The sequence below is a fragment of the Bison bison genome, unplaced genomic scaffold (assembly GCF_000754665.1).
Source record: "Bison bison bison isolate TAMUID 2011002044 unplaced genomic scaffold, Bison_UMD1.0 scf7180017864525, whole genome shotgun sequence".
Lineage (NCBI taxonomy): Eukaryota > Metazoa > Chordata > Mammalia > Artiodactyla > Bovidae > Bison > Bison bison.
The window spans coordinates 2,659,138-2,677,798 of NW_011495076.1; the positions used below are offsets into that span (position 1 = coordinate 2,659,138).

At 48.8% G+C, this 18,661-nt stretch overlaps 1 protein-coding gene across 2 annotated transcripts in view; it reads left to right on the plus strand.

Annotated features, from left to right (window-relative positions):
* EEPD1 (endonuclease/exonuclease/phosphatase family domain containing 1) overlaps positions 1-18,661 on the plus strand; it is a 125,197-nt gene that overhangs the window by 99,406 nt on the left and 7,130 nt on the right. For both annotated transcript variants that reach the window (XM_010831150.1, XM_010831149.1), the window contains exons 4-6: positions 10,771-10,881; positions 13,749-13,883; positions 16,032-16,170. In XM_010831150.1, the coding sequence (XP_010829452.1) occupies positions 10,771-10,881; positions 13,749-13,883; positions 16,032-16,170 (385 nt within the window). The remainder of the gene's footprint in view (positions 1-10,770; positions 10,882-13,748; positions 13,884-16,031; positions 16,171-18,661) is intronic.

Sequence of the window (18,661 nt, forward strand, 5' to 3'; positions counted from 1 at the left end):
GCAGTGTGGTGGCGCTTGGCCACAACCCCTCCTCCTGCCCACGTCCCCATCTGGTGTGTTTGGGGAATGGGGCTGCCAGGTGTGGAGAGTCAAGGGTGAGGATCCCCTGTCTGTGGCCCTGTACGGAGGGAGGGCCCAATCTGTATGACCACCGCAGGAACAGACGGGACTTGCCGTGTGCCAAGCCCTGTGCACCCCGTTTTAGAAATATCTGACTCATGAGGCCCGAGTGATTTTTTGTTATAGACGAGGAAACTGAGGCCTGAGCAAGGGGGCCATTTGCCCAAAGTCAAAACTCTTGGTAAGTGGCAGAGCCAAAGTTTAGGTCCTGCCAGCCTTTCTCCAGAGTCTGTGTTCTTCAGATTCTCACCCTTAACTAATGAACGTGACCCACTTAAACACTGAGAATGTGGGAAGGACTCCTCCACTGAAGGAGTTGCGGGTGCTGTCCTGAGTCTGGACAGTTTTGTTAAAGGCCCCACAGTGAACAGTGGACATTCCCACTGAATTCTGGCTTGTGATCTGCTGGCCCTTTGTACCTGAGGGTCCTGACAGGTTGATGTCAGGACAAATTCTCTAAAGAGACATTAAAACAAAGCTTGAGGGAAAAAATAAAAGTGAGACTGGTTTATCTGCAGATGAAAGAAACTACTTAGGAAAACTCCCACCTCTTCTGTCAGTCAGAGATGTAAGAAACAGTCTATTGCCTCCTTTCTGACCGCACAGTTCAGGGGCTTAATGTCTGTGGTCCTTCTCTCCCTAGGCCCCTGAGCTGCTATCTGTTTATCACAAGTATGTACATGAAAAAAAAAAAAAAGCCTCCTGATTTACTTTCAAAAACAAAGACATTATGATTTTAAACTAACTTACTTGGGATCTTTTTTAGACATGTGGATATAAGTAATGTGAGCACGTAGGGTAGAATGGGGAGCTTCCCTGGTAGCTCAGCTGGTAAAGAATCCACCTGCAATGGAGGAGACCCTGGTTCGATTCTGGGTTGGGAAGTTCCCCTGGAGAAGGGATCGGCTACCCACTCCAGTATTCTTGGGCTTTCCTGGTGGCTCAGATGGTAAAGAATCTGCCTGCAATGCGGAGACCTGGGTTCAATCCCTGGAGGAGGGCATGGTTACCCACTCTAGTATTCTTGCCTGGAAAATCCCCCTGGCGGGCTACAGTCCATGGGGTTGCAAAGAGTCAGACACTACTGAGTGATTTAAGTACAGCACAGGGTAGAATGGTGAGGTTTTATTGCTACCATAGTAGGTGATTTCAGGATGTTTATAATGAAATGAAACGAGCCCCTAAATAGCAGAAATTCCTCCCAGCCCGTGAAACATCCACCACTAGGGGGTTAGCATGCTGTGTCCATATGAGAGTGTGTTAGATGGTGCGTGAAGAGAGTTTGGAAGAGTGTGTAATACTGTGGCACCATTAGAACAAAACCGTGTGTGTCTTTATGAATAATCAGCTATGAAAGTGAAAGTGAAGTCATTCAATTGTGTCTGACTCTTTGTAGCCCAACAGGCTCCTCCATCCATGGGATTCTCCAGGCAAGAATACTGGAGTGGGGTGCCATTTCCTTCTCCAGGGGATCTTCCCCACCCAGGGATCAAACTCAGATCTCCCGCATTGCAGGCAGATGCTTAAATGCATAGGAAACATCCTAGAAGGGAATCCACCAAAAGTGTTAGCAGTGGTTGTCTTTGTACAGTGATATTCTGCTTAAATTTTTCTTTGTTTCTCTAATTTACAAACTGTCCTATAATGAGCTTGTGTTTGCTGATACCAGAGCATAAGCCTCCATTTAAAGAGAAGGAAGGGAAAAAGCCACAGAATTACTAGTACAATCTTAACTCCCATCTCAGATTAAGAGTCTTAGCATCCAAAGAGCTTTAGAGAAGAAAAGAACCTTTGGAAGCGTCCCTGAAGGGTGGAAACAAGGGGTGATGAGGTGATGACAAGCACGGAGGCAGCAACATAGGAGTATAAAATCCCCATAGGAGGGCCCCAGGCCCCAGGCCCTGTGCCTCTCACTCCCCATCCTAACCTGCCTCTCCAGGAATCTTCAGTTTTCTCTTAGTCTCCATTTTATAATTTCCCTTGCCAAAAAAAAAAAAAAAAAATCTAACTGCCTTGCAAAGTACCCTCCCTCCCCCTGTGCTTATTTTTAACCATCTTGTCCAGGAAACGTATGCTGAGGAGCTCCTGGGAGCATGGAGGAGAGGCTACCAGAACCGGCAGCCACTCTGTGACAGGAGTGCATGTGGGTATCCCTCCCCTTGACTCTGAAGAAGCAGCTGGTGATGAACTGGTTATGGAGGCAGAGGGAATGCGTCCCTGTTTGCTTTGTGTCTTCCTCAGCATGATAGGAGTGTTTAAACAAGGATGAACAGTCCTCCAGAATCCTTTCGGGTCTCTAGGAAGAGCATGTTCATGGAGCTGACCGAGTAGGGGCTCGCGGGCCAAGTGATGCAAGGGCGGTAAGCCCACTGCTTCTCTGGATGGATGGAGAAGGACGGGCCTGAGCCTTTAGGGCAGGGGCTGCCCCACGAAGCTCTGAACGCTTGGCTGTGTGTCCCGCTGGTCCCTGGCTCCTACCGGGAGGAAGGCTGTAGTTCTGATGTGTTGACCTCCCTGGGAGGGCAGTGTCCCCAGGTAACCTGGAGCATCGGTGAGGAAGTGGACAGTAGCGGTGTGGTGGTGGTGGGGCTTTTAGTTCCAGAGGATCCCAAATTTGGAACACACGTGGTGCAGTACACACACATCATCTCACAGGGCAGTTGGTCTAATTCGTGTTTTCTGAGACTTCGCTCCTAAGTGAAGTGCAATTGAGCCTTCGAGTTGGCTACGCAGGACTTTATCCCACTCGCCGGCATGGGTGACCTTGCTGTGGTCCCTCTCTAAGCCCTGCTTTCCTCACGTGTCAGATGAGAGCATTATTAACTTCCTCGCAGGATTGTCATTGGGATCAGATGTGATAATGTGTGAACAGTGCCTAATCGCTGCGCTTAATAAATGCTGGTCCTCATCTCTTGCCCGCCCTTCCTCAGCCTCTGGCTCTCTTTTTCACAGGAGTCAGAGCTAACTGGTCGGGAATTACTGGCCACCTATGTTTTCTTACAATTGATGGATATGTCCAAACTTAAACCTATTAGAATGACTGCCTAGGAAATGTAAGCTCTTAGTTAGGCAGTTTAGCAAGGGGTCTCCAGGTGGGACTCAGGGCACATTAAGGAGGGCTGATGCTCTTTTTCAAAAGAGTGGAATCTGTTCTCCATGTTTGGGAGAAAGCCTTTGGAAAGTTAACCTGATGTGCTGTCAGAGCAGTCTGCTCCTTTATGGAGTTCATGGGGCGATTACCACAGAGAAAGAGGGAGAAAGGAGTTTTAATGTTTCTGAGAACGCTGTGTTTTCTCTTTTAGTCTTACACTTCTCTTCCCACACCTTCCTCTTTGCCTCTTCTCCTAGCGTTCTAGAACCATGCAGTGTTAGAACTTGAAGTGCCCTTCCAAAGCTACAAGGAAACGAGCCCATTTCTTTCTTTCCATTTTCGAACATGGTTGTCGTTCAGTGAGCCCCCAGGGGCAGAGGAATGGCCGCGCTCTCTCCCTCCACAGACACCTGGGCCCTTGGGACAGGCTCCCGGATACACCCAGTGTGGCAGCAGTGTTGGGTGAGGGGCTCCGAGCAATCCTGGGGGCCCCAGAGTCATGGCTCTCTGGTATACCTCGCACCTGTCTCCCCTCTGGCGTACATGCCTGAGTGTGCGTTTGAGCAAAGGTGACTGCACCTCGTCACGGCTCTGTGGGAATGATCTCTTTCTCTTCCATAGAGACTGGGAAAGGAGGGAGTGACAGACTCTTTGCCCTGGCTCTGTGTCCATGTTACATTTTGCGTGTGTGCCCTGCTCTGAGGAGAGGAGGCCAGGACCTTTAAAATGGTTAAGGCACTTAGCACTTATTAGGACAGAGCAATAAATGAGTGCATTGCCGCCCCATAGGCAGTATGGCCTTACAAAGTATCAACATCTGAAAGTCTAAATATGCCCAGAAAACTTTGTAATTGGCTTATTGTTAGAAGGCCAAGCATGATTAATCCTTCCCAGGTGGTGCTAGTGGTAAAGAACATGCCTGCCAATGCAGGAGACAGACACAGGTTTGATCCCTGGGTCTGGAAGATCCCCTGGAGGAGGAAATGGCAACCCACTCCAGTATTCTTGCCTGGAAAATCCCATGGACAGAGGAGCCTGGTGGGCTACAGTCCATGGGGTCGCAAAGAGTCGGACATGATTAAAGCAACTTAACATGCATGCGGACGTTATTCAGCTTTTGCATGGCTTGGTGTTCTTTGAGAGTATATTGACATTTTAAGGACCCTAACCATTCCATGGTTTCACTCTCCACGTGATCACTGACAGATACCCAGAGATCTGCTGGCTTCTAATGTTGCCCATAACATACATGTGCTTGATGATCCTGGCAAAGCTAAGCCCTTGCTTACTATTAACATTTCAAAAAAAAAGTGTTGTCTGTGTCCTTTGTTCTGTTTCCGGTAGTACTCACATGAAAGAAAGTTGAGTCTCTTGACCTCACCTGACTTAAGACAGGGCTGCTAGGACTTCCCTGGTGGTCCAGTGGTTAAGACCCCATGCTTCCAACGTAAGGGGGCACAGTTCAGTCCCTGTTTGGGGAACTAGGATCCCACATGCCAAGTGGTGCAACCAAAAACCTTTTTTTGTCATTAAAAACCAAATAAGACAGGGCTGCTTTCATCTATGATGGCCATTCATCCCCTTAAGGCAACAGTGCCTCTCCGTCCACACAGTGTGGTGGGCTGCTTTCATCTATGATGGCCATTCATCCCCTTAAGGCAACAGTGCCTCTCCGTCCACACAGTGTGTTGGGCTGCTTTCATCTATGATGGCCATTCATCCTCTTAAGGCAACAGTGCCTCTCCGTCCACACAGTGTGTTGTTTGCACGAGCTGCTGCTGAGTGCACAGAGGGAACGGTGGGTAACAAGTGGAAAGCTAGCGGTCAAAGAGACGTCACCTTGAGAATCAGAAGAGCAACCAAAATAGCCAACTCAGTGAAACAGCTTCATCTGGAACTTTGGCCCTGTGGATTCCAAATGAAAACATACCCCTATAGCCCATCCAGGAAGCAGAAGGGCAGCCATCTGGAGTTTGCTTTGAAACCTGTCTGTCCTCCTGACATTCTGTCTCCAGCTGTATGGTCAGCACGAGCAGTGCATCTTTGTAACTGGCTCCCAGAGCCCCGGGTTTCATTTCACCTTAACTGGACGGGGAAGATGAAGGGACCGCGGAGCTTGGTGGTGGCTGCACAAGGCACTTGGTGAGGTTGGACCCCTTCCCATTGTTATTTACTGGTCAGGACCAGATGAACCAAGGAGCATTCATTTCAGAAAGGGAGAAGGGTAGAAGGGATGAACGAAGTCCAAAAGTCCACCAACCAAGAAAGAGTTTGGTGTTAAGCCTTGGAACCTCTTGTCTCTGCAGAGGTGAACAGTCAGCTGGTCCAGACAGACCTGATGTGTGCAGCACATCCTAAGTACAGCCAAAGGAGTCCTGTCTTTTAGGACTTTACGTTTCTGACTGCCAGCAACTTGGGCATCTTGTAGATTGGAGTTTAAAGGTTTGACTTAGGCTCCTGTTGACAAGCCGAAGCAGAGAGAGGGGTGAATTTGGCCTTGACAATCAAGTTCTGCATCTGAGTAGCCAACTGTGGGGCACATACTAAAGACTGATATTATCCCCTAATTGGTCTGAAGCTCAAGAAACAAGTCCAGCCCATTTGGGGGGTTCTGGGACAGAAAAACCTAAGGTGGGATCCCCAGGAGACATGCCTTTACTCATTCATTCAACAAATGTCCGTTGCACGCCTATGTATACATGGTGGCCGGGCTCCCTCCTTGCCTTTATCTCACAGAGTGTTCTGCAAAGGACCTCAGTCAGATGCTTACACGGGGCAGAGTGGGAGAGCTGAAATAGTATTTATTTGTTTTGAACAATACAAGTTGTCTTTCCTGACCACAGGTATTAAAAATGCAAAGACCAGGTTCGAAAGCAATAATTATCTTTTTTCCTCTGAACTTCTCAAGCTTTAGTTTAAAATTGGGGAACTTGAGAGTGCACAGCTTGGCCCTAACCTCAGATTCCGACTCAGTCAGGGTGGGATGGGCAAACCTGTGGTCTAAAATGAGAGCTGGTGTAATTCTGCTGAATACAGGTGATGGGTTAGCCCCTGGGACTTTAGAAACACAGGTGGTGGGCAAGGGCCCTGTGGTGAGATTGTGCAGATCTGTGCAGTTACCTGGGAGGCTTTTTTCCAATCATACCCACCTTGCCCCTTCCATTTCTACCCATTCTGCCCTTGGGAACCACTTTTGCTTAAAGTATATTTTCTTCCTTCTGGTGTGTGGGCAAAGCAGAAAATTTGAGAACCAGCTGTTCTTTTTTTTTTTTTTTTTAAATCAACTTCGGGCAGAGTTCAGGTTGAGGGCTCTCAGAGGGTTCTTTTCCCTTTGAAGTGTTCAGGAGAAAGAATCTAAGGATCGGTAAAGGCTGGCTGGCCGCACCCCTTGCATCATGTCCAGCCCCACGTGGTCCACCTGTTCTGACCAGGAGGCGGTGCGTTAGGAGACAGACCTCAGTTCACACCTCCCTCTAAACCCTGTCAGCTGTGGAATCTCGCATTCAACTCGCTTATGTCTGGGCCTAACATTTCTGGGCTGCACCTTCCTCCTGAATAACTGGTAGTGTGATCTGTTGGTGGGATAATAGGATTGATGTGGACCAAACAAGGGGGCTGTTGGAGTAGGCTTCTCAAAGCTTGCTGAACTCGCACCCTGGGATCCTGTGACAGCGCAGATTCCAGGGCACTGGTGTTGGGGGGCCTGAGAGCTTGCATTTCTAACAGACTCCCAGGTGAGCTTGATGCTACTGGTCCATGGACCACACCCTGAGCAGCAAGGATTTAAAGGTGCTCTCCTCCTTAGATTTGCTGTGAACTGTTAGTGCAAGCGGTCAGCTAAGTTATCAAGCTGGCAGATTTTTTCTTGCTCTTTTTTTAAATTTCATTTGTACTTGTGGCAATTCTTTTTTAAGTTCTAGAAATAGAAGAAAATACCTACCTGTTACCCAATGCTGATCATGAAAATTGAGGCATAGAGTGCTTTCAGCCAAAAACACTCTTCTCCTTGGTCCCTTATTTTATTGTGTATGTGTGTTCAGTTGATCAGTCATGTCCAACTCTTTGCAGCCCCATGGACTTTAGCCTGCCAGGCTCCTCTGTTCATGGAATTTTTCAGTCAAGAATACTGAAGTGGGCTGCCATTTCTTCCTGCAGGGGATCTTCCCAACCCAGGGATCGAACCTAGGTCTCCTGCATCTCCTGCCTTGCAGGCAGATTTCTTTACCTCTGAGCCACCAGGGAAGCCCCACTTATATTTTTAATTGTCCCCAGTAACATAAGAAATACTTATGTACTAATAAGTAGAAGGATCATCTACTCTGAGGGCTGAGAGAAACATCAAGGGCAAGGCTTCAGATATACAAAATACAGGTGACCCATAAGTTTCAGAAATCATGGTTCCTTATCTTCCAGAGTTTACCTGTGAGGGAAAGACTTTTAAATATAAAACAAAGAAAAGGAAAATATATTTCCTTCATTCCATAACACCAGCTTTTTAAACTTGAATCAGAGTCACCTGGAAGGGATGTTAAAATGCAGCTTGCCAGGTCTGACTCAGACACTAATTTTGATAGCATTTTAAGTTCCCAGATGATACTGATGCTCACACTTGAACCAGCACAAAGCTTTGTCCCCAGAGCCCATCTTTGAGAGAGGTGTGCGTGAAAAACAGTGTCTCTCCTGACCTGTGAGGGTCAGGAGAGATGAGCTTTCTGGCTGTCTGTAGATTGCTCTTCCCAGCACAGCATGGCCTTAGAGGCTGGAACTTTCCAGTAGAGCTGGTTGGCTAATCACCTCAGGGACTTTTTAAGAGCTAGAGGTTCCTGGGGTGCATCCTCAGAGATGCAGGCAAGCAGCCAGGTTCAGGCCTGCCTATGTGGAGAGCAGTGAGGCACCAGATGGACACTGGAGAGCTGTTCTCCTTTTTAATGACTCTTGGATTCAGCTCTAATGATCACTCAGCAAGTGAATGATTCCCCAGCAGGAAATTGGACCCTCTGGAAGTACATTTCCTCGCTGGATTCCTAAAGTTAGAGTCGATAAATTCTGCATGCATTTTCCAGAGTGCTTCATTTCCTACCCAAGGGTGGCTACCAGCCAGGACCATCTGGCTATGGGGATTCATGCAGGGTGAAGTCCCCCTATTGGGGATAACACCATCCGTGGCAGTGTTGAAAGGGGAACGGATAAAAGTCACTGAGGACTAGATCCCAGAGAGAACCCTTCCCAGGCAAACTCAAAGTCAGATTAAGATCAAAGCAGTTACTTAAATAGCCTCAAGAAGAAATTCCTCCTTTTGTCTCTCATACCTGGATTTGAGGATGGTGATTGTCTCTGAAGTTTCCTGGCTCACCAGCTGATGGTTATAGAGTACCACTGGGCACCATGCTCTGCCAGGTGGGCTTTCTAAGGGCAACTTGGGGACGGTCCCTGCTCTTGTGGCGTCCACCACTGGGAAGAGGCAGACGCGTAAACATGTAACTAAAAGCAGCACGATTCCTAGAACCTTGTGCATCTAGAGTAGCCCTCCCGGGGGCTCCATCCTCGCCCGGTTTTGTTTCCTCCATAGTGCTTGTCACTAGAGAAATGATTCATCTTCTCTCTTAGAGCTCGAGCAACGGGAGAGCAAAGACCAGGCCGTCAGACCCTGGCCTCTCTCAGCTGCTGGACGTGAACTGCCCAGGAAGGGTATGAGAGCCGCTCTGTGCAGCCAAGGCATTCCTGGAGGAGGCTGCCAGCAGACCACTCGCTGTCTGCCCACAACACGTGTATCTGAGGCAGATGCTTAGGGAGGAGTGGCAAATGCAGTGGTTCTCAGATCTTAGCTGGCATCCAAATCACCAAAGGGCTTGTTAAAACACATTTACTGGGCCTCACCCTAGAGTTTCTGATCTAGTAGGTCTAGGGTGGGGCCAGAGAGTTTCCTACAAGTTCCCAGGTGATGCTGATATTCCTGGGTCCTGGACCACACTTTGAGAACCACAGGGATGGTGTGTCAGCATAGCCATCACAGCTTACCCAGTGGACAGATGGGAGGGGATTGAATGACAGAGAGGCAGAGAGACCTCTAACAAGCTATGCCAGTGAGCCAGGGGGTAGAATATGGAGCTCTGAAATGGACCATAACAGTGGGATTGGAGAACAGAAAGAGGGTGCTTCTGACAGACGTGATGCTGCATGTGGCCTGTGGAGCACTAGCCTGTGGGAGGAGAGGGCAGAGTCAGAGTGGCTGGAAAGATGCTCATGCCAGGAAATGAAATGCACGTCGGGGAGGGGAATGGTATGTTCCTTTGGGACCTGCTGGGTTTGTACTTCTGTGGAAATCTTCTGATGGAAATGTTAAAAAGGAAGTCAAAATACAATTCAAAACTCAAGAGAGAAATCTGAGATGCTGGTACAAATTTGGGGGCATTTGGGGTAGAAGTGTAAGCTGAAGCTGTGGGGCTGAGATTATCTAAGGGTGACTCTTTGAGGAGATGGCAATGATGCCTCCGAAAGGAAGCCCAGAGACTGGCTGGTAGGACCAGGCAGAGAAAGGGCTGAGTAGGGTGCCCAAGGTGCATGAAGTAAAGGGACAGGAGGTGTCACCCAGAAGGGGCAGTACCAGGTATCAGAGCATCTCAAACACAGCCCAAATCTGACAAATTCCGGAGACCCTTAAAAGAACCAGCCCCAAAAGATGGGGTTGTGTTTGAGGCATGACTTAGAGGAGCTGGCCCATGGATTCTGAAACCTGTAGTTTTTCAGTTCCTCATTTTATTAATACGTTGTCTGTACGATTTCATTTTGCCTTGATGATAAAGTCACCTTACAGTTCTTTATTGGTGAAACACATACACAAAAAGAAGCTCACCCTGAAAACGCACATGAGGCATAGTCACCACCCACGAGAGGCCTTTCTTCTCAGAGGAAAACCAAGGGAAAAGTATGGTGGTGCATGGTGAAGGGAGGGTCAGTTGGTACTTTTTTTTAAATGAAGTATAATTGATTTACAACATTGTATTAGTCTCAGATGTACAACGTAGTGATCTGGTAATTTTATACATTATGAAATGACCGCAACATTAAGTCTAGTGACCACCTATCACTATTCAAAATTATTTCACAATTATTGACTGCCTTCTGGGGGTCTGTTTTTGTGCCTCTAACAGCGATGGGAAACTACCATGTATCCATGTTCTTCCCTCTGCGTTCGATACTGATCTAGACTCTCCTGGGACCTTAAGCACTGATTTTTCAAGGATTAAAAAGATTCTGACAACTGCTTTTGGACTATTTGTGGTGGATTGCTACAAAGAGGATGGTTTGCTCTAAGCTAAAATTCTCCAGGTGATAATTGTATATTTCACCGGTGGACAGTTTGCTTTTTAATTTTCGAGGCTTGTTTTGTCATCCTGGTCTTCATAAACCCTGGCTTCTGAGAACACAAGGACGGGGTCTGACAAGTGTCTGGATCAGGCTGAGGAGTCAGGGTCCTGCATTTTCTGGCTCCTCAGACTGCCTGCAGCAGGAACTGCTTTAGGTGGGAACACACACCAACGTATTCTCTGTCTTTACAGTTCTGTGTGGAGCTAAACCAGCCAATCCTGCCCAACATCCGCAAGTGGAAAGGGCCCCGGGGATGCTGGAAGGCCGTTGTTTCAGAGACGCCCTCGACTCAGCTCCAAAAGGTACCCTCATCTGCAGAACGGGGATTTTCTTTCCATTTTCTTTTTTCCAATCACAGACATTTAAAATCTTTCCTTTGCCAACATCCTTGATGTAATGTTGTATTTCTGCCCGTTTTTTAGCTCTTTGCCATTTGTTTCAAAATGCCCTGGTTCTTATTTCCTGTTTGGATCAGGAATGGCCTGCTGCCCAGATGGAAATGGGAGCTGGGGTGTTGGGAGGAGAGGAGAAATCCTGTCTGGAGCCAAGGCAGCAAATGGGGTATTTCTGTCCTTTGTCCTTCTAATCCCTTCTCCACGGTTCCAGCCTCTGCCAAGTTTGTAGACAGCCCATTGTTCATTGACTGAGAACTTCAGATTCACTTAATTCATACGTGAAATATTTGCTTTAGTGGTAAGAATTGTGCACATGGAAATGGTCTGTGGAAACTTTCAGCAGACTTTCATTTTGAATTTTCTCTCATTAGTATTGCCCATATGGGTTTAGGTAAATCGCTCTATGTATGTATTTTCACTCCCACATATCGTATTCAAGACCAGTTTTTATTCACTTGAAATATTCAACATCGGTAGAGTTTTAGATTAAAAAAAAAAAAAGGCTCCTGATAGTTAATTATGAGCGGATTACAAAATTTTCCTATAAATGCAGATGTTGTATTTTTATCTCTAGTTGTTGGTGCTGCGTGCATGTCAATTGTGTCTGACTCTTCGTGACCCTTGGACTATACCCCACCAGGCTCCTCTGTCCATGGGATCTTCCTGGCAAGAATACTGGAGTGGGTTGCCATTCTCTTCTCCAAGGGATCTTCCCAACCCAGGGGTCAAACCCACGTCTCCTGTGCCTTTGCATTGGCAGGCGGATGCTTTACCACTGAGCCATGTGGGAAGCCTGTTTGTATTTCTAGTATACCATTATAAACACACATGATATAAATACTTATCTGAGAGATATGGAGATCTGGGACTTTAAAATTGTAATGTTTACTGAATTAAAAGTATCCAGTCACTTACTGAAAATAAGCTTTCTTTTTAGTGCCTACTTTAAAGTGTGCTGTAAACCTTATTTCTCTGGGTTTGGGGGGTAAGTGATTACTGCAGGTGGTAGCCAGGAGGCTGGAAATACAGGATAATTGGAAGGTATCTGGTCTTTACCACTCCAGCCCATGACTGTCCCTTCTCAGTCCACATAGAAATAATACTAACAGGGGACTTCCCTAGTAATCCAGGGGTTAGGACTCTATACTCTCCCTGCCAGGGGCCCGGGTTCAGTCCTGGTTGGATAACTATGTTCCCACAGGCTGCATGGTGCAGCCAAAAGTAAAATAAAAATAAACTTAAAAAACAGGGTTGGGGAGCTTCCCTGGTGGCTCATTGGTAAAGAATCTGCCTGCCAGTGCAGGAGACAGGGGTGCCATCCCTGGTCCGATAAGATCTCACGTGTTGAGGAGCAACTAAGCCCACACCGTGACTGTTGAGTCTGTGCTCTAGAGCCCAGGAACCACAACTACTGAGCCCACATGCAGCAACTACTGAAGCCCTCTAGAGCCCTTGCTCTGCAACAAGAGAAGCCACTGCAATGAGAAATCCATGCACTGCAGCTAGAGAGTAGCCGCCACTTGCCCCAACGAGAGAAAAGCTGGTGTAGCAATGAAGACCCAGCATAGCCATAAATAAATATATAAAAATAATTTTAAAAATATTTTTAATGGCTCAGATGGTGAAGAATCTGCCTACAGTGTGAGAGACCCAGGTTCAATCCCTGGGTCAGGAAGATCCCATAGAGAAGGGCGTGACTACCCACTCCAGTATTCTTGCCCGGAGAATTCCATGGACAGAGGAGCCTGCTGAGCTATAGTCCTTGGGGTCAAAAAGAGTCGAACACAACTGAGCGACTAACACTTTCACACCTTTTTTTAAAAGGCACTTTACATACATGTATATAGGTTCACAGGACTCTTACAGTCCATTTAACACTATTTATCTGTTCAGCAGATCATTAGAAAAGTGTCTTACTGTGTGTCAGGCACACAGTACTAGATGTTCATGGTGAGAAAACTAGACCCAGAAACCTGGCCTCTTTCACTCTCTGCAAGCCCAGGGCCGTGACTGAGCCTGACGGAGCCTGTTGGAGATTTTCAAGTCAGTAACCCTGCTCCAGGTTAGGTGTCAAGGCCACTGGGTAACAGTGTGTGGCTGCCTCTCAGATCACTCAGCCTCAACCCCTTCATCTGTAAAATGGGATCAACAGCTCCTCCCTCAACTCACAGAGTGGCTATAGAATTTTAAAGGATACTGTGCATTGAATCCTTGTTTAGCAGACACAGGCCAGTGCCTGGCAGGGTACCCATGAGGCGGCAGGCGGTGCTGAGCTGGAAGCTGGAAGCTGCTCAGTAACCAAAGCCACCTCTTGGAGTCTTGTATTTGATCATCAGCATTGCCATTTACCGACTGTGGGGTTTCAGGGAAGTTACTTAACCTCTCTAAGCAGCTGAGTCTTCACATGACAAGTGGGCACGTGAGTGGCTGTCCTATGGGATGTGATGATTAAAAAGATAATTCTGTGCCTAGTCTGGGGTCTCCCCCCACAATGTGCCCCTGCCAAAGAAGAGCCCAGGCACCCCAGCTGTGTGAACCTCCCTGAAATTACTGGTCTGGGAAATTTGTCAGGGGGACTAGGAGGAGGAACATGCTGTGGTTTGGGGATGTGCTTTTGTCTCAGAAACAGCCCCCAGGCAGGTCACCCCCAGACCCAGCGTAGAGTTTGCTACTTCCCCTTTATCTCCTCCTGGCCTTGCCTGCTGTTCTTCAGCTTGAGGCTGAGCACCCCACCAGACAGACCTCTCTGCACACTAACACGTCGTCTTCTGCAGGGTGCCGGGTTTGCGGGGTTCCTGTGGGACACGGCGGCCGGGGTGGAGCTGAGAGATGCTGCCTGGCAGGAGAGCTCGCCCGGCAACGGGCATGGGAAGCCGGTGGGCCCCAGCCCATACCTCGCGAGGTTCAAGGTACCGCTGCTATTGCTGTGCGGGGCCACTCCTTCTGAAAAGGAGAAAAGCCCACTTTGAACTGTGAGCCAGAGAAGCCCACCTTTTTGTCTTGGTTTTATTCTCTCTTGGGGCTGGGTCAGCACACACACTTGGGGTTCCCTCAGCTGGGGAGCTTGTCCAGAGCAGGAAGGAGAGGAATTTGGGGGAGATCATAGCTCTGGTAACTTGGACCTCTGGGTGAGAAGGAGGTCAAATGGCTACTTCCCAAACCTGATAAGCAGCAGAATCACCTGGAGAGATTTTCTTAAAATCAGGATTTCCTGGACCCTGCCCCAGGCACACACAATGTCTGGTTTCCAGACTCACCTCCTGCGCTTCATCAGTGCTCTCAGTGCTGGGTAAGGAAGCTGCTCGTTTGGGAATCTCTGGATTAGAGGGCAGCCGAACTGCTCTGAGGACACCCTTCTCTTACTAGGGAGAAGGGGAGCCCTCCAGGGGTCACTGGGGCTTGGAAGGGGCTCAGAAGGAGCTTCTGGGTGGTGGGGCCACTGACACTTCCAGACAAGCCCTCTCTCTCCAGAGTTGGGAGCAGCAAGCAGACTGACCTGAGCTGTCTCTCTGATTCCCCTGGATGCCCTGGAAAGTATTCATGCACGGCAAACAGTCAGAAACTGGGCGTCAGGAGGCAGGAAAAGGCATCAGCCAGAACAGGTCACCAAGTCAGCAGCTGGCCTTACCCCTCAGAAGTCACAGGGTCGGGCGAGAGTGGTCCCTTGTCACAGAGCCCAGCAAGCTAGCTGCTGGGCGTCTGGGACACCCCCTTCTATATGCTCCAGAGCAGTTCTGGAGCCAGAGAGTTGCCGCAGACCTCAGCACAGTTTCTCTCTGGCAGCTCCGGGCTGGGGCTGCCCATGAGCTGGCGGCTGTGCTGACTGTGGTCGGGGGTCTAGCCCACACTTCCCGCCTCCGCACTCGCAAAGCTGCAGAGGTGCTGGCATTCCGTGTGCATGCACACAACCCGGGGTGTCTGTGGGTTGTGCTTTGGATACTGGTGTATCAGTCAGCCAGCTATCACCCCTGAACCCTCCTCCCCAGGTCCCTTTTGTATGTAAAGTGGCTGCACTGGCTTTGGCCAAGCAAGGCAACAGGCAGAACCAGCTAGTGTCTTGAAGAGGTGGGCTGGTTTTAAAGATCATTAAGAAATGCTCTCAGATTGTGAATTATTGGCTCAAATCCTCTGAATGAAGTGATCCCCTGGACAGGTATGAAGCTCCTGTGCTTTGTGTCACATCCTAGGCCAAGCAAGTTGTGGGGACAGAGATGTGGCTTCTCTCCCCAGGCAGGGTTTCCTCGCCCACGGTCTGAAGATGTCTCCCTTGAGGTCAGAGCTACAGCTTCAGAGAGAGCTCTCCTGGCTGGGCGGTGGTGATGGCAAACTGGGGTCACCTCTGTAAGACGAAGCTGGCAGCCCCCACTTGGGGGTGCCCTCTGCACACCCCTGCCATAACAAAAGGGTGGGGTTGCCAAACCCAGAGCAGCTGAGCACTGCTTTGGTGCCCTCGAGACTGACTCTGACATCACGATTCTGCCGCTGCTCTGGGGATGCAGGAGGCGGCATAGCCTGTGCTACCAGGACTCAGCCAGCTTTCATTCTTCATGTTTGAAATCACTGAGCATCAGGCACCGTGATCTCTAGTGGGGAAGGGAGCACATAGCAGTGGGTGGGATGTAGGGAGGTGGGGAACGAGGCGGGGCCCAGCTGCAAATCCTGGCGGGGGTGGGGGGTGACAGGCTGGCCCTGTGGGGAGAGCCCCAGGTCTTCATTAACAACCAGCTGCTAATGTCACCTCTTCCTCCTCCATAGTTGCTCAGAAGGGAAAAAAGCAAAAAAAAATTGGCATTTCTAGACGTGCCTGGTTTTCCAGGCCCTAAGGAGGAGTAAAGGGGTGCAATGTAGGGGGTCCCCGTGATAGACAAGAGAGGTCTCGGTCCTGCAGGGGCCTCAGGAAGCTCTCACGATGCTGCCCCTGCTTCCTCCGGGGTGAGCTGCCCTGTGTAGTTTTACCACCGTCAGTGTTTGCAAAGATGCGTGGGGGCTGGAGGTAACGGACGCAGGCAATAAGAGCATCTCACCCTGTGTCTGGCGCTTTGTTTCATCTTGCCCAGGTAGGAAGTCACGACTTGACGCTGGTGAACCTTCACCTGGCGACCCTGACCCTCCCAGGGGGTGAGAACCTGAGCAAGAATCACAGTGACAGCCATCGCTGGGCTAGCTTCACACAGACCTTGCAGGAAACCCTGAAAGGTAGGAACCATCTTTCTGTGCGGCTGGGCTAGCGGCTCCCACTTCTGCAGGATAGGTGAGGGGTGCCCCTTCCCAGCGTCTCTCCCCTCCCTTAGGCTGGCTGTCCCGTGGGCAGTGATGCGTACTGAGGGATGTACAGGGAACCACCATACTGCCTGCATCCTGGGCAGCTCAGTGCCCCATGCACGCTCACAACTTAGTCTCTGTGGGTCTGGCATGTGGGTTCCGTGGTGGGGGTTTTGTGGCTCTTCAGCCTCTCTTTGATGGACAGGATTGGGAGAAGGAGAAACTAGTGATGACACCCCGTGCCCCCTATCATGGGTTCCACTGCCCCCTGTGTGCTCCCGTGGTGGTGTCCCCTGAAGGTGTGCACCTGCTCTTCTTGTGAAAGAGAGTTGGTGACGAGGGGAGTGGGGAAGTCCTGATAAGTCCTTTCCTTCCTGGTAGATAACAGATCTTGCTGACAGAGCCCTGAAATGACAGAAACACTGGACTTGAATCTTGGCTCCTTCAATGGTTGTAGGATGTCTGGGAGGTCACCACTCTTCAGGGGCTGACAGTGCTAACCTCACAGGGTGCCCAGGGCTGGGTGACCATCTGATGAAGGACTTAGGATATGGTAGGGGCTCAGCAGACTTGAGTTGAGTCAAAAACATGCCAGGGGGATTAAGAGAACACTGAAAAGAGCAGAACCTCAGAAAACAGGTGGACTCTGCTTTCCAGCTCTGCCCCCAATAATACCAAACATTTTCTATGTGTGGCTTACAAGGAGGAAGAGTTGAAAGCTGATACAGCTGTAAAGACTGCTGCTGCTGCTGCTAAGTCACTTCAGTTGTGTCCAACTCTGCTGTGACCCCATAAACGGCAGCCCACCAGGCTCCCCCATCCCTGGGATTCTCCAGGCAAGAACACTGGAGTGGGTTGCCATTTCCTTCTCCAGTGCATAAAAGTGAAAAGTGAAAGTGAAGTCGCTCAGTCGTGTCCGACTCCTAGCAACCCCATGGACTGCAGCCCACCAGGCTCCTCCGTCCATGGGATTTTCCAGGCAAGAGTACTGGAGTGGGGTGCCATTGCCTTACTGGGGTGTGTTCAGTTTGGCTTGTTTTTTCAGAGCACTGAGGTTCTCCAGGTGAGGTTTCACAGCTGGAGGCCTGCAGTTCTCTTCTGTATTCTAGAGTCTTAATCCATCTTCCTAGCTTGCTAAGCCTTTTTCCCCTTGTTGAATTGGCCCCTCACAAGGTGATTTATGAAGATTTGGCTACAGAGATAGTTCAAAGATAGTTCATTTTGAAAAGAGTTTTATCATGGTAAAATATATATGACATGAGACTTACCATCTTAACCATTTTTAAGTTACTTGTAACTTAAAGTATATATAAATATATTTACGTTATTTTATAACCATTACCACCATCCATCTCTAGAGCTCTTTCATCTTCCCAAACTGAAACTCTGCCCATTAAACACAAATCCCCTTCCTCCCAGACCCTGACACTCACCTTTCTACTTTGTTTCTATGAACTTGACCTTTCTAGGTATCTCATCTAAGTGGAACCTTACAATATTTGTCCCTTTGTGGCCAGTTTATTTCACTTATGTTATGTCTTTATGGCTTATAGTATACATCAGAATTTCCTTTCATTTTTATGGCCAAATACTATTCCATTTGTCGGTCAATGGACACTTGGGTTATTTCCATCTTTTGGCTGTTATGGATAATGCTCTTATGAACATTGATGTACAGCTTACATTTCAAACCAGGATGTGCTGTGACCAGCATTCCCCTTAAATTATGAGTCTTTGGGCTAAAAAAAAGTCAGAAAGATGTTTAAGTCAAGATACTTCATCCAAGGAGCAACCATGTGGGAGATTGTTCACCCACGGCTAGTCTCTAACCCATTATGAAGGATGTCTTGATAGCTTTTAAATCTGTGGACATTTCTGTTGTTCTTGATTTCAAACTTTTGCTTTATACGGAAAGAGGAAGGGAATGCGCCAGTCCCTTACTTCTCTGATAACCATAGGCCCTTGCTGTCTTTTCTGATATTCTGGTAGGGATCAGGTATTTGTCAGAAGACCTGGGTAGGGTATTGTTTCAAGCTGCCAGGGACTATTGAGCCACAGTCTGGCTCAGCCTTGCCATGCCCAGGTAAGGACAGTGACTCATGTCCCTGTGTCCCTCTGCATTTAACTAACGTTCAGCCTATTGTTAACTGGTGACACAGCAGAGCCAAGGAATCAGGAAGTGCTGCAGCCTGCCCAAGGGGCAGCTCGGGTAAATCGATGAGCAGAGGTAGTTTGGCTCAAACAAAGACTGAACCTTTATTCCACAGGCTTCTTTCTATCAGAGCAAACAGAGTCGATTTGATTAGCAAACTCTGGGCCTTTCCACCTTTGTCTGGAATGTGCACCCAGGTTGACTGACGTCAGTGAGGGCTGAGGGTGGGGGGCCCATCCACTGATGGAATTTTCTTCTTTCAGACACCCACCC